We start from the raw sequence: 16,824 nt of genomic DNA, 5'->3' as shown, positions 1-16,824 counted from the left end.
TCTGGCCTTTTGCCCTGTTGTTTTTCGGGTCCTTCTCCTCTCACTCAGCTCACCCTCTTCTGCCTCAGCAGTCAGTCACACCTGTTAGGCACTAATCAGTCAGAACTCACTCCATCTGCCAGCCTCCCTACAAAAGCCTCCCTCTGTCTTGCCTTCCCCGCCGGTTCGTCATCAGTCTCTACTCACTCCATGTCTGTAATATTCTGTCTTGGTTCCTGTTTATGATTTGGTTAAAGTTAGCTTTTCCCTGCTTTTTGGTTTATTTGTGTTTTAGGTTCTGTCATAGTTGGAGTTCCGTCTTAGTTTTGGTTTGTGTCTTAGTGTGAGTTTTGAGGTTTCTTTACAGTTATTGTTTTAAGCTTGGTTTCTGATCTGGTCTTGTTTTGAGCCTCAGCACTGATGTCTGGTCTAATTAGGCGCCCGCCTATGCACTGAAAATGCATGGCGGAGGCCTTATGCTATGCACCTAATAAGGGTTTCTTTATTATTATTTTTATTAGGCGCCCGCCTATGCATTAAAAATGCATGGCAGAGGCCTTATGCTATGCACCTAATAAGGGTTTCTTTAATATTATTAGGCGCCCGCGACTGCCTATGCATTGAAAATCCATGGCGGAGGCCTTATGCTATGCACCTAATAAGGGTTTCTTTATTAGGCGCCCGCCTATGCATTGAAAATGCATGGCAGAGGCCTTATACTATGCACCTAATAAGGGTTTCTTTATTCTTATTACTTATTATTTTTCCGTCACTGTTAATACAGGCCGAACCGTAGGGTCTACCCCACATACTATATATCGAAACGTTCATCTCGTCGCCGCGAAGCGGGCTTTTTGTACTTGACACCATTTCCAGTTTACTTTGGAACAAAATTCGCAAAAAAACACAGAAAAATGGCCATTTTCAATGCTCTACTGTGTCATCATGCTTTCACCTACGAACACCGTTTAACTTCCAGTTTGTAGATATTTCTTTGAACTATTCAGAAGGGAAAAGGGTATGTGAATATATTTTATCGTTTTCTCATCACGCCATTTCAAGTTACCATGGTGATAAAATTATCCAAAAAACACCAAACAACGTCAGCCTACTCACTCAATTTTCACTCTACGTACACCAATTATACATCAAAACGTAGGTATTTTGGTCTGGATTCAGGGAATGTAACCCTCATTGGTGTAGGACTTATAGATTTGTCGCAAATCACCTCAGACCGGCAACAACCCCAAAGACAAAATTATCCAAAAAACCCCGAACAACTTCAGCCTTCTTGCTCAATTTTCACTGTACGTACACAAATTATACATCAAAACGTAGGTCTTTATGTCTGGATTCAGGAAATGTAACCCTCAGTGTAGGACTTATAGATTTTTTGCAAATCACCTCAGACCGGCAACAACCCCAAAGACAAAATTATTCAAAATACACAGAACAACTTCAGCCTACTCGCTCAATTTTCACTCTACAAACACAAATTATACATCAAAACGTAGGCCTTTTTGTCTGGATTCAGGAAATGTAACCATCAATGGTGTCGGATTTATTGATTTTTTGCAAATCACCTCAGGTCGGCAACAATCCCAAACCCTCCCCATTCATTTCCTATGGAGAGGTTTTGAAAAAGCCATCTGCAAATCCAAAAGACACATGTTTTCATGATTTTTTTACAACTCTATTCAAATATTTCCTGCAAAAACCCATAGATTGTCTTGTTCCTCAATCTGTTACGACATAAACATAGAAGAAATTACGTCTCTACCATTTACGGTTCCCGAAAGATCTAGCGCTGTTCAAGGCAAAGTATTCCATTCTAATCCAATGACATACACTCATCACGCAGACAGACTCATCTGTCTGCATGCTGCAGACAGCCAGCCAGGGTCGGTCCCAGGCAGAAGTAAAATAAGGGGCCGCTTGGGCCCACTGTTGCAAAGGGGGGCCCCCAAATTTTTTATTTTTTTTATTTTTACAAGTAACAATTAAATAACTTCAGGTATACGCACCACCAGGCGGGCGCCTTCTTCAATTTCTTCAGACATTGAACATTTCTAGTTAGGCGCCCGCCTATGCATTGAAAATGCATGGCGGAGGCCTAGTACTATGCACCTAATATGGGTTTCTTTAAAATTATTATTCCTTATTTTTCTTCCGTCACCGTTAATACAGGCCGAACCGCAGGGTCTACCCCCACATACTATATATCAAAACGTTCATCTCGACAACGCGAAGCGGGCTTTTTGTACGCAAAGCGGGCTTCTTGTACTTGACACCATTTCGACTTACGGTTGGAACAGAATTTGCAAAAAAACACAGAAAAATGGCCATTTTCAATGCTCTTCTGTGTCGTCATGCTTTCACCTACGAACATCATTTAACTTCCAGTTTGTAGATATATCTTTGAACTATTCAGAAGTGAAAATGGAATGTGGATATCTTTTATCGTTTCCTCATCATGCCATTTCCAGTTACCATGGTGACAAAATTATGCAAAAAACACATAACTTTAGCCTACTCGCTCAATTTTCACTCTATGTGCACAAAGATGTAGGTCTTTTTGTCTGGATTCAGAAAAATTTAACCTTCATTGGTGTAGGACTTATAGATTTTTTTTATCACGCCATTTTCACCTACCCTGGTGACAAAATTATCTAAAAACAACAAACAACTTTAGCATACTCACTCAGTTTTCACTCTACATGTACAAGTTATACATCAAAACGTAGGTATTTCTGTCTGGATTTTGCAGCTGTGCAGACACAAAGTTTGCTAAACAAGTTTGCTAAACAACAAACGGTTTAGGAGCTCTTAAACACAGTTGACCTCTCCATAATTCAGGGCTGTGTATACTGCTGTTCTTTGGTACAGTCGTTAAATGTTTGACTCCCAGTCAAGAGGTTGTGGAATCCAAACCTGCTCTGGCAATTTTAGATTATTACATTTTTACCCAACATTTAATTTTCCTTTGGGTTAAAAAAAGTATTATTTTTACAATTATTTTCTGTTTAAATATCCAGTCATATTCAATGAATTAGAACATCTATTTAAATGTTTTTTAGTCTGGAAATGACATGTACCTTTTGAAATTATCCTTAATGCAGGTACCAAACTTGTCCTTAAACCACAATAATTGTATTTATTTTACTACTATAATGTACTATTTTAACTTAAAATCTTATTTTTATTAGTTGGGATGGCTGCCAGCACAACACTGCATTATGTCCTCATGACAGAAATCAAGGCTAGAAAATAAGTTATCTGCAGGGGTTGGACAATGAAACTGAAACACCTGGTTTTAGACCACAATCACAATCATATGGTGTAGGGCAGGGGTGTCAAACGCGGTGGTCAAATGCATTATCATCATTCAACAATGATTACTGAAAAAAACGTACTTTGTTCAATTGAAAACCTGCAGTTCCTATATTGTCCACGAGTGGCGCTGTGTATTATTCAGAGCCGACAACTAGCAGTTCCGGGTCAGAGGGGAACTCCTCCATCTTGTTTGCTACTAGTTCTAGTAAGAGCTAGTGCTGCCGTTTTTCCTAAGTTACTGAAGGATACTTCCGGTAAGATGGCGCTGTGAGCAGCAACGTTTTTTCGGAGCTCTTAGTTCGGTCCCTCAAAAGTAAGTAAAAAACGCAGTTTAGTGTGAAGTCTGCCGAAAAAAAAGAAGAATATAAATCCGGAGTCCTTGCTGGATGTGAAAACCGGGTTACTCGTTACTGTTTATGGCCGAATCAGATCATAACTACACACTAGCAAGAAAAGAGAAGCTCGACATGAACAAGCGTGGTGCGCCAACATCCACTCCTGACAAGATGGCAGCTACAAAGAAAAATAAAGCCGCAGAAGACAGACAACTGCAGGAAGAAGTTGCTACCAACAGCAAGATTTTAGAAGCTGTTAATAAGTTGGCAGACAGATTCGACATACAAGAAAGAAAAATGGAAGAACTTAATAAAAAAATGGAGGAAAATTCTAGTCAGATGGCTTTTCTGCGTGAAGAAGTAGCTGATTCCCAGAAACGAACGGCTGAGCTCGAAAAACAAGTTGACATGCTGAAGGAAGAAGTGAAAGCAGTCAAGTTGAGATGTGAGGAACAAGAAAGATATAAAAGAAGATGGAATCTTCGAGTGAAAGGATTGAGAGAAAAAGAAAATGAAGATACCAGAGCAGTGGTAATCTCACTTCTCTCCAGGATTGCTCCAGGAGTGGCTTGGAATGTGGATGACATGGTGGACTCCGTCCACCGTCTGGGGAAAAAAGAGCGAAATCACTCAAGGCAAGTGATCATCCAGTTTGTGAAAAAAGAATGTAGAAATCAGATATGGAGGCTCTCCAAAGACTGTGATGTGTGCAAACAGGCCGGTATCAGATTTGCTGAAGATTTAACGAAGGAGGACAAAGCTGCTAGAGAGAAGCTGTGGCCAAAAATCAAGGAGGCGCGGGACCAGAAGAAAAGAGCCTACTTTCGGGGACCGCTCGGCTTTATTGAGGATGTGCAAATATTTGCTTAGAATGTCTCAAGATACCAGCAGGAGAATTTCACAAAGACTACGCACGAAAAGTTTAATAAGAGGGTCCAATATATATTTTCTATTTTCCTTTCTCTAGGTTTCTAGACTTTTATCAAGGCAAGTTACACTAGCCTATTTATATTGAACTGTTCGATTAAGTTCTATGAACAATTTCAGTTATAAATGTTCATTTGTTTCATTAAACACAAGGGGACTCAAGGATAACACCAAAAGAAAAGCTATCTTTTTATTTTGCAAAGGACTAAAGGCACAATGTGTTTTTCTACAAGAAACTCATTCCAGTGAAGAAGACACAGCTTTTTGGAGAAATCAATGGGGGGACACAATCTTATTCAGCCATGGAACTAACAAATCTGCAGGTGTGGCCATTTGCATGAACAACTGCCCAGGAAATGTTTTGGAAACTAAAAAAGACTCAGAAGGTCACTGGATTGCTGCGGTATTGAATATTGATGGTCTTCCATTTATTCTACTAAATGTTTATGGATATAGTGGAGAAGCTAAAAACAAACTATTATTAGAAAGAATTTCTGAGGTTATTAAGAATCTTAAATTAAAATATACAACGGATTGTATTTTAATAGGAGGTGATTACAATTGTGTTCCTGATGAATGGTATGATAGATTCCCTACAAAATATCTCGACCACAAATTTAATCAAACAATTACAAAATTTTGCAAAAACAATTCTCTTATTGATATTTGGAGACAGTTTAACCCCACGCTAAAACAGTTTTTATGGTTTAAGCCTAATGGCTCTTGTATGTCAAGAATTGATTTCTGGTTAGTAACTCAGGAAATTTTAAACTATACCTCACAGACTAGTATTTCTGCTGCCCCAGCAACTGACCATTCAGTTGTCAGTATCACTCTAGTGTCTAAAAAAGATATTACATGCAGACAAAAATATTGGAAATTTAATGCAAATTTATTAAAAGATGATCAGTACTGTAATATGGTTAAAAAGATTTTATCTGATGTTAAAACAAATAAAGAAATTACCAGCAAAGGAAATAAATGGGAATTTTTTAAATACAAACTGAGAGAATATTCTATTAATTATGGTAAAGAAAAAAGTAAGAAACAAAAAGAACAGGAAAGAAAATTGAGCCAAGATATTAATAACTGCTGCAAAAACTCCTTGTCAACAGAAGCGGAAAAAAAGAAATATATCGAATTACAATCAAAATTGGATGAATTCTATCAAAACAGAGCACGTGGTGCATTTATTCGATCAAAAGCCAAATGGATTGAAGAAGGAGAAAAAAATAGTTCATATTTTAGTAGATTAGAAAAAACCCGACAAAAGAAAAATATAATTACGTCTCTAAATATTGGAAATAGATTTGTAACAACATCAAAAGAAATATCTTACGAAATATTCACATACTATCAGAATCTATACTCTTCAGAATTTTCAGTTACTCATTCTGACAACTTCTTTAAAACAGTCAAACCATTTATTAAACAGATAGATTTGGATTTTAAAAAGACTTGTGATACTGATTTAAAAATAGAGGAACTAGATGCAGTGGTAAAGAAAATGGCTTTGGGTAAATCACCAGGACAAGATGGTTTAACTACAAATTTTTATCAGTTCTTCTGGTTGGATATAAGAGAATTACTGTATGAAGTACTGAATGAATGCATACAAAACAACACATTATTAACTACAATGAAGCAAGGCTTGATTATATTAATACCTAAACCAAACAAAGACAAAACAATTATTGAAAACCTAAGACCAATTACTTTATTAAATATAGATTATAAGATTCTTACACATGTCCTGGCTAATAGACTTAAAAGTGGAATAAACACAATCATCAGTGAAAATCAATCTGGCTTCCTACAAGGTCGATTAATACACAATAACATCCGCCTAGTTTTGGATCTGATGGATTACAAACATTTTATAGAAGATGAAGGTATCATTTTGTTCTTAGATTTCCTTAAAGCCTTTGATAAAATAGAACACCCTTTCATTTTACAGTCGTTACAACAATTTGGCTTTGGGAAAAAATTTATAAACATTGTTTCTACATTATATAAAGATATAACAAGCTCGGTTCTACTTCAGTCAGGAACTACAAAGAGATTTGATGTAAAAAGAGGTATACGACAAGGTGATCCGATTAGCCCGCTACTTTTCATAATAGGAACAGAATTATTAGCATTATACATTAAAAATAACAGCAAGATAAGTCCACTAAATTTCCTCGGTACAAAAATTGTTATCACACAGTTAGCAGATGATACAGCATTGTTTTTAAAAAATGCTGACCAAATACCTGAGGGTTTAGAAGCAGTTTCGTTCTTCTCAAAAGCTTCAGGCTTAAAGCTTAACATGGAAAAATGTGAAATTTTAACTATTCAAAATAATCAATCCACTTTAATTCATAATATCAAAGCAAAAAATGAAGTAAAAATATTTAGGTTTAGTGATTAACAAGGACCACACTGAAAATGAAAAAATAAATATTCAACCCATCCTACAAAAAAATCAACAAATATTTAACAGCTGGCTCCAAAGGAACATTTCAATTTTTGGTAGAATATTGTTGACAAAAATGGAAGGAATAGCCAGATTAGTTTATCCGGCATATTCCTTAAATATATCAAATTCTACAATAAAAAAAATTAATCAAATTCATTACAATTTCATTTGGAATAATAGACAACATCTGATCAGAAAGAACGACATAGTAAAATCTGTTGAAAAAGGAGGATTAAACATTATTGATTTTGAAGTAATGAATGCCGTAATAAAATTAAAATGGCTGCAGACTTTTATTAAGAATGAAAAAAGTTTATGGTTTAGTTTCCCATCACAACTATTTCAAAAAATTGGTGGAATAAAATTTCTCTTAAAATGTGACTTTGATCCTGCAAAATTACCAATTAAATTATCAGACTACCACACACAAGTTCTTAAGTATTGGAAAATGCTATACAAGCACAACTTTACACCACATAATATGATTATTTGGAACAACAAATATATTCTATATAAGAGAAAATCTCTATACTACAAGGACTGGGATGAAAAAGGAATTTGGGCCATAGTACATCTAATGGATACAAGAGGTAATATTCTAGATTACACAGAATTTAAAAGAAAATATCATTTAGATTGCCCACAGAGACAGTTTCTATCTGTGATCAAGGCAATTCCAGCAACCATGATAAACTTGGTCAAAGGAATGATTCAATATTCTGATGTAACTCCGATCTTTCCCTCTCTTCTTATAGGTAAATACGATTTCACAGATCTCAAATTCAGTAACAAAATGATGAGAGAACATATAAATAACGAAATTTTCCCTCTCCCAGTTAAAAAGAATTTATCTTTAAACGAATTTTCAGAGATGGATGTGATTAAGATTAGAACCAGATTTTTCTCATTTCCTGTGTTACCCAAGATGAAAGAAGTTCATTTTAAAACTATAAATAATATTTATCCCTGTGCAGAGTTCCTAAGCTTAAGATTTAAATTTGATGTTGATGTATGTAATTTTTGTCAGAAAGATTTGGAAACACAAGAACATCTTTTTTACAGTTGTTGTGTGGTTAAGTCTTTGTGGGACAAGATTCATGATTGGTTATCAACGAAAAATGTGATTCCTAATTTTGAATATAAAGGAGTTAAATTTGGCATTACTTTTCAAGATAAAAGGGTAGAATTTCTGTGTAATACTATATTCATTATTGGAAAATTCTTTATTCACAAATGCAAATTTTTTAAAATTTCTCCAAATTTTCAAGCATTCCAAAATGATTTAAAGAATTTGTATGCTTCAATCAAATTACTGGAAAGTAACAAAGCCTTAAAGTTTTCAGATTTGATAACAGTATACTTTAGCTAAACCCCTGTGTTATTTGTTTTATTTTCTTTTTACTTTTGATTTAACTTTAATGAGACTTTAAGTTTATTTTATTTTTTTGTCTTTCAAAAAAAAATCTGTTATGGCTGCCATATGTTTAATTGTACTTATCTGATATTTTGGAAATTGTATTTTGGATTTGCTTAAATAAAAAAAAAAAAAAAAAAAAAAAAAAAAAAAAAAAAAAAAAGTTACTGAAGGATATTGTTGAATCAAGTCCAATTAACCCAGACGAAGGATTCCATTGGGTGTTTTCCTTGCAACTACGCGACGGTGAGTCGTTTATTTAATGTCGGTTTTATATTATGGTAGAAATGCGGTGGCTAGGCTACACGCCACTGAGCTATATGCTACACGTATTGGCATTTTAGAAATGGTCTTATAGCTGAAAAGATCATTCTACTTTTGTTGATTTTGTGGCCGAATAGAAGATATGTTCTCAAAGCGTTAAATAAGCCCTTTGATTTTTCTAAATTTTGTCTTTTAAGGATAATTTTAAGTTACTTTTCATTAAATTTGTCAATGGCCTATGGAAGTCTGGAAGGATGGCAGTTCAACCCTAACAGCAGCACTGAGCTTCAGATGTGGAACATTGATTTTAAATAATTTCTTAATATTTTATCTGTTTGATGTATTTTGTCATGTAGGACAGTGTGTTTAAGTCCCAAAAACTGTGAATAAATGTTTTTCGACATCTTACAATCTCTGTGACCAGTTCCTATGCATAATGCACTTAAATAAACGTTTAACTGAGTAAAAGTATTGTTAAAATTGCAAATACTTTTCTTAAACTCTGAGGTTATTCATAATGTTGTGTAAAAGGGAAATTTGTTTATTATAAAAAACAACAAGTCCACTTTTATTAGTTCTATTTAATCTTGCAATGAGTTTACATGTGTGCCCCCCCTGAGATCAGATTAAGCTGAATGCGGCTCCTAGACCAAAATGAGTTTGACACCCCTGGTATAGGGCCTTCTTTTGCGGCCAATACAGAGTCAATTCGTCTTGGGAATGACATATACAAGTCCTGCACAGTGGTCAGAGGTATTTTAAACCATTCTTCTTGCAGGATAGTGGCCAGGTCACGACGTGATGCTGGTGGAGGAGAATGTTTCCTGGCTCGCTCCTCCAAAACACCCCAAAGTGGCTCAATACTATTTAGATCTGTTGACTGTGCAGGCCATGGGAGATGTTCAACTTCACTTTCATGTTCATCAAACCAATCTTTCACCAATCTTGCTGTGTGTATTGGTGCATTGTCATCCTGATACACGGCACCTCCTTCAGGATACAATGTTTAAACCATTGGATGCACATGGTCCTCCAGAATGGTTCGGTAGTCCTTGGCAGTGACGCGCCCATCTAGCACAAGTATGGGGCCAAGGGAATGCCATGACATGGCAACCCAAACCATCACCGATCCACCCCCATGCTTCGCTCTGGGCATGCAACAGTCTGAGTGGTATGCTTCTTTGGGGCTTCTCCACACCGTAACTCTCCAGGATGTGGGGAAAACAGTAAAGGTGGACACATCAGAGAACAATACATGTTTCACATTGTCCACAGCCCAAGATTTGCACCATTGAAACCGACGTTTGACATTGGCACGAGTGACCAAAGGTTTGGCTATAGCAGCCCGGCCGTGTATATTGACCCTGTGGGGCTCCCGACGGACAGTTTTGGTGGAAACAGGAGAGTTGAGGTGCACATTTAATTCAGCCGTGATTTGGGCAGCCGTGGTTTAATGTTTTTTGGATACAATCCGGGTTAGCACCAGAACATCCCTTTCAGACAGCTTCCTCGTGCGCCCACAGTTAATCTTGTTGGATGTGGTTCATCCTTCTTGGTGGTATGCTCACATTAAACTGGACACCGTGGCTCTTGATACATCACAAACACTTGCTGTCTTGGTCATAGATGCAAGGCAGGGCAAGGGAAATTTATTTATATAGCACAATTCAGTACAGAGACAATACAAAGTGCTTTACATGATTAAAATATAGCAAAATAAATGCAAGTAGGAATAAAATGTAGATAGAAAATAGAATAAAAGCAAGTAGAGATGGAATGTAGAAACAAAGAAGAACATTAAAAACAGTAAAACAGTTTAACTAGAACAGTCAAAGGCAATTTTAAACAAATGTGTTTTTAATCTTGATTTAAAAGAACTCAGGCTTTCCGCACTTTTACAGTTTTCTGGACGTTTGTTTCAGATAAGCGGAGCATAGGAACTAAATGCTGCTTCTCCTTGTTTAGTTCTGGTTCTAGGTATGCAGAGTAGGCTGGAGCCAGAAGACCTTAGTGGTCTGGGAAGTTGATACACTGATAACAAGTCTGTAATGTATTTAGGTGCTAAGCCATTCAGGGATTTATAGACTAACAGAAGTATTTTAAAGTCTATTCTCAGAGATACAGGGAGCCAGTGAATGGGACTTTAGAACTGGGGTGATGTGCTCTACTTTCTTGGTCTTAGTGAGGACGTGGGCAGCAGCGTTCTGGATCAGCTCCAGCTGTCTGATCCAGCAGACCTGTGAAAACACCGTTGCAGTAATCAATTCTACTAAATATAAACGTATGGATTCGTTTTTCCAGATCCTTTTGAGACATTAGTCCTTTAATCCTGGAAATGTTCCTCAGGTGATAGAAAGCCAACCTTGTAACTTTATGTAAATGCTTTTGGAGGTTCAGGTCTGAGTCCATCACTACACCCAGGTTTCGGGCCTGATCAGTGGTTTCTAGCTGAAGCGACTGAAGCTGTGTGCTAACTTTTGATCTCTCCTCTATTGGTCCAAATATTATTACTTCAGTTTTGTTTTTATTGAATTGAAGAAAGTTTTGACACATCCAGCAAGATATGCACCAACAATTTGTCCTCCTTTAATTTGTCCTCCTTTGAACTCACCCATAATGTTGTGTGCATTGCAATATTTTGAGCAAAACTGTGCTCTTACCCTGCTAATTGGACCTTCACACTCTGCTCTTATTGGTTCAATGTGCAATTAATGAAGATTGGCCACCAGGCTGGTCCAATTTAGCCATGAAACCTCCCACACTAAAATGAGAGGTGTTTCAGTTTCATTGTCCAACCCCTGTATATAGTGTCTCTGCACTTACTGAATTGAGTTACTGAAATAATTGTCTATACTTTTATTAATTAAGATTTAATTCTAGTGTTTATGTAAGGCAGAGGTTACAAATGTAAACGTTACAACCTTTTGTTTGGACCGTTTTTGCCTTTCCTTCTTTCTATTAAAAACAGCTCTAAGAAAAGAGGTGGAAACAACGCCCCCAAAATGACGCTTGTGGCCAAAAAGTGTATTACGTCAGTAGTGGTTTAGGACTACCGTAGCAAATGAATGGGAAACATTGACTGTCGGCTGTCGCCAATTAGCTCATTAGCCATTCAGATGGCTAATGATCAAAATACGCAGTTTTTTGATCATTAGATCAAAATACGCAGTTTGCAGCTCTGCAGACGCAAAGTTTTCCTGGTCGGCAGGTTTTGATGAAGACAAATCCTTTTCACTCAGAAGGTTTGATTTAAAATCCCCAAGCAATGAGAGCCTACGACCAAGGAACTCGGAAGCTTTGTCTTTAACGGTTATGCCCACCACCAGGCGGGCGCCTTCTTCAACTTCTTCAGAAGTTGAACGATTCTAGTTAGTACTTATTATTCAATTCCAACTTCGGCATCCTCCTCTGTGTTTTTAGCTCTAAAAAGAACGTTTATTCCTCTGTGAAGAATAAATGTTAAAATGCATCCATACTTATTTCAAGATGTGGGTCATGTTGTTGGGGGTTGTTGGATCAAACCGAGTTTGGATCACCTGTTAACATCAACTCTGGCAACCAATGGGCAAAATGTGGCTAGAATTTACCTACATTTCAGGCTCTAATATAAGTTTTTACTTTCCCCTTTTTTTAAGCGCCTGGGCTGTGACAACATGCTAGAGTCTCCTCAGCAGGAAGACCCCTGCCTGCAATGTGGGGGCAATGGCCAGTCCTGCTACCTCGTCAAGAACACCTTCACTGTGCGCGACCTGCTAGCTGGTATGATGTCGGGACTACTTATGTTAACACAGACCAAATTTGCTTCTTGCATCAACAATTGTGGCAAAATTGTTGATGCAATTTTGCCACAATTGCTCTTGACTTTGAGCACTTTGTTGCTCAAAGTCAAGGATTACTGAACCGAACTCTTAATCTGATTAGCTCCTAATACCCTATGTTATCCTCTTCCACCATACAGTGAGGGTCCTTCAGTTTTACCTTTGCTTCCATACAATGCCTTGCAAAAGGCACACCCCTTGAACTTTTTTCCCATTCTATAATGTTAAAATGTATTTTAGTGGGATTGTGCTATACAAGGTGGTGCATAATTGTTAAAAAGATTTTCTTTTTTCAAATAAAAAGCTGAAATCAGCATCTTCAGATAAAAGTAACCCCTCACTGCCACCACCATGTGTTACAGCGGAATTGCGTGTTTAGGCCCATTTGCATATTTTTCTGCTATATGTTGTGTTTTGCATGTAGGCAAAAAAGTGGAATATTAGGCTTATTTACAACTTATAGCACCTCCTTCCACATGTTTGCTGTGGCACCTACTGAAATGTAACTATCTGAAATAGGACTTGCAAAGACTTTCTTTCAAAAATAGCTTTGTGTTTGCTCCTAGTCTATAAAGCCCAGGTTTGTTGATTGCGAGGCGAATAGTTGCCCTGTCAACAAATACTTCCACCTGAGTTCTGAGTCACTGCATGTCCTCCAGAGTTACCACAGGGGTTGCACCCAGTGGCAGGATTCAACACCCACACTTTTTCCACAGTTTTAAACAGTCAGTGCTCCACTCAGTGTCTATGGACCCGCTGTCGCTCGTTGAATCGCGACGTCAGCTTTGAGTCACACCAGCTGATGATTGGCCTCTGCCTTTCTTTTGGTGTTTGTTCAGCGCTGAGGAGAACTAGCTTGGTTGGTGGTTCGTAGAGGTGTCTTGCCAAGGTGCTTATCCCCAATGGAATCTGGTTCCTCTGCGTCGGGAGAGTCCACTCTTTAAACCAGTGCATATTCACCTTAAAGGGCTTATGTAAAGCCTAAATATTGTTTTTGTGGACTGGCTAGCGTAAGTAAGTACAGTTTATCAGTCTCCCAGTCCTGTCACCCAGACCCAGGGGGCCATTAAATTTATCCTATTTGCCAAATAGTTTCTGTAAGATGCATAAAAGAAAAATGCAGAGGAAAAACTAAAATCCTTTTTTAAGATGAAGCTTAAATGAAGTTGAAAGCAGATAATGGAAAAATATTGAAGTAAAATCATGAACTATTTCACTTAGATACTGTTTTGTATTCATGCCCTGGTATTACTTTAGTTCAAACCTAGTCCCTTATCTGTGCAGCCTGCTTGGTAGCATATCAGGTGTGTGTGTGTCATGGGTGAAACTGTATTTCTATCCAAGGTAGACATGTGTCAGGGGTTCATGGTAGCCCTATACAAAATTACAAATTTCCTTTTTAGGCTTTAATGAGGGCTTATGTAAAGATTTGGCCAAAGAGTGAAAGACAGAAAGGAAGAGGCAGAACTGGATGGCGGGGTGGAAGGACAGAGAGAGGAAGAGGTCAGAGATGAATTAGCTGAGGGTCAGAAAACTCAGATAAAGCTGTTACTAACAGCAGTGCAGTAAGCCCAATCAACCAGATCCAAAATACATTGTGAAATTTATTGTAAGGCAGTCCTTACCCATTCACTGAACAATGCTCAGAGAGAAGTTCAAAGTTTGGTTCATTGTTTTATACCTTAACTGCGCTTCCTTGGCCTTCCAATGTTCTCTAATGTTCTCTTACAAACCTCTGATGCTGTCAGCTGGATTTATAGTGAGATTAAATCAATGCATGTTGACTCTGTTACCTAATAAGGTTACTACTGCAGATTATATATGCATTATATGTGGCGGTATCCCTGTAAATGGGGCTGAAAACAGGTGCAAAACACACTTTACAAAATTTTGTATGTATAGTTCTTAATAAATATACATAATATTTAGAGGTTGTAAAAAGTTCAAGGGGAATGAGAACTTTCACAAAGCTTTGCAGCAGATGAGATTTGGGGAGAAAGGTCACCTTTCCTATTCTGATCTTCATCATAAATTATTTTCAACGTGGCTGTATCTGTGTTTTCCTCCCAGGCTACAACCAGATGTTCATCATCCCAGTCGGAGTGACAACCATCAGCATCAGAGAGACGTCGGCGACACGGAACTATCTTGGTAGGTTTGTGCTGACAGTTTGGGAAACAAGGGAGACGGTAGCCGTAAGTTTACATTAAACAGTTTTACAACACTATGAAGTTCATTGAAACCTTTCCAGCTACGCACGATCAGCCATCAAGAACCTGCGTGGCGAATACTACCTCAATGGCCATTGGGTAATTGAGTTTTCTAGGGCAACACCCATTGCTGGGACCATGCTCTACTACCAACGAGGTGCTGAGGGTGAAAGCGTACCTGAAACCATCATTGGCCGCGGTCCTACGACTGAACCACTTGTTGTTGAGGTGATTTTAATGCCTTTCATTTGCCATACATTTTGTAAGGCTGACTGATCAGTGGTTTGATCCCTCTTTATGTGCTATTCCAACTTCTCAGCTGATCAGCCAAGAGCCTAACCAGGGCATTGAGTATGAATATTACCTCCCACATGGACGTTCCAGGGAGGGCTACTATTGGAGCTTTGGATCATGGTCTTCTTGCAGCAGAGAATGTGGATCAGGTCAGACAGGAAGCACAACTTGGTTGTTTGCTTTTCTGATTCCCAAGTACTGACTCTGAAAAGAAACCATTCATTCCTCTGCCTCTCCATCAGGCTATCAGTCTCGCTTGGTCTTCTGCACGATTGACAATGAAGCCTATCCGGACTATCTCTGCGCTTCTCTGCTAAGGCCACAGTCAAACCGTACATGCAACCCTCATCCATGCCCACAAACCCAAAGGTTAGTTATTATTTTAGGTTGAATGAAAATTATGTCAGATGTGGGAACATTTTGGCAGCAGGCCCCAGCTGAGTTGTCACCCAGATTTCCTTTTTGTTTCAACTAATAATGTCCAACACAGCTTTTTGACTGCCTTTTTATGACTGTCTGAAAGGATGGCATACCTGTATCCACCACAGTTGTGGAGATCCTTCATGAGACTCAGAGTACTCAGGTAACTCAGGGTCTGTAGTCGTTGTGAAATTCAAACTGACTGCAAACACAAGGGGGAGATGAAACAGCTCCTTTTTAGCAGTCCTATTAGTTAATTAACATTTTTGCAATAAATTGGAGATAAGGAAAACAGGCTAGTATTTGGCTAAAGACCTACAAAAGACACTGATTTAGCCAAAGCAGATTTGTAAATCTATTGTAAATCTATGAAATCTCCATCCAGAATCATAGCATCTTCCCCTTAAAATGTGTTTGTATGTAGTACAAAGCTTAGTCCTGCACGTAGAATAAGAACTAAAGTATGTGGCAACTGTCCTGCTCAGAGATCACCTTTCAGATTAGATTTGTTTACCATGTCTCTTGAGGAATAACATGCACCTTTTTCCTTCTTAACCCCCCAGCCTGCAGCCTCTGTACATGATGTCTGAGCTGGATTGATTGCTTTAATAAATCGTGGAATTTTTTGTCCATGTCCATTAACATAGCAGAGCATTGTGAACTGTTCATAGGTATGACATAGCTTGTCATAAAGTGTAACCGTTTTTGTACATCTGATTAGAACAGAGCAGCAGCACACAGCTGGAGCTCCACACTTTAACAAACTAATTTGTTGTAAATTTGGTGACTCAGCCACGGGTCAAATATGGATGGATCCATCCCTGAGATAAGTTAATGCATGATTAGTTTATTTTCCCAAAAAAATCAGTTAAAGTGATTAATTTTTTACTTTAAGGCTACCAAACTGTAGTTTGATGCTAATAACCCATAACCTAGATTATTAACAAGTAACATGTAGATCCAAAAAGTTATGCTTCCATGTTTTGAAATCAACAAAGTACTTTTTGTTGATTTTCCAAATGACAAGGTATTTCAATCATATTCTAAATGAACCATTTACTTTGAAAAGACTACACTTGAAAATGACATTGACTTACATTATGACCTTGTTCAAAGTGGAACAGAGCTAGCATTATCTTGTGCTGAGCTACCTAGCAGGTAAAGCTAATATTACCTTGAAAGAAAAATGTGTACATTACTGTGAACTAAAGTCAATAACACAAGCCAATGACATTACCATTGCTATATGGTATCATTTTACCATCTTACCATTTTTATTTCAACCTGCGAAATAGGGTCAGTGACGACTGATCTAGGCTCCATCCGAATACCCTTAATTGTGGCTTCTAGCTCCTGTTCCTTGACCTTT

The 16,824-nt window shown here is 37.8% G+C and overlaps 1 protein-coding gene across 1 annotated transcript; it reads left to right on the top strand.

The window, feature by feature from the left end:
* The first annotated feature begins 3,485 nt into the window (after positions 1 to 3,485).
* LOC105923056 (papilin) lies at positions 3,486 to 16,000 on the top strand. The gene is made up of 7 exons (XM_036133347.1): positions 3,486 to 3,625; positions 12,349 to 12,472; positions 14,602 to 14,682; positions 14,783 to 14,969; positions 15,061 to 15,184; positions 15,278 to 15,404; positions 15,559 to 16,000. Exons 2-7 carry the CDS (start codon positions 12,405 to 12,407, stop codon positions 15,620 to 15,622), a joined length of 651 nt encoding a protein of 216 aa, XP_035989240.1. The 5' UTR covers positions 3,486 to 3,625; positions 12,349 to 12,404; the 3' UTR covers positions 15,623 to 16,000.
* Positions 16,001 to 16,824: the final 824 nt, after the last annotated feature.

Source organism: Fundulus heteroclitus, unplaced genomic scaffold (assembly GCF_011125445.2).
Source record: "Fundulus heteroclitus isolate FHET01 unplaced genomic scaffold, MU-UCD_Fhet_4.1 scaffold_61, whole genome shotgun sequence".
NCBI lineage: Eukaryota > Metazoa > Chordata > Actinopteri > Cyprinodontiformes > Fundulidae > Fundulus > Fundulus heteroclitus.
This window is presented reverse-complemented; position numbering and strand designations above follow the sequence as displayed.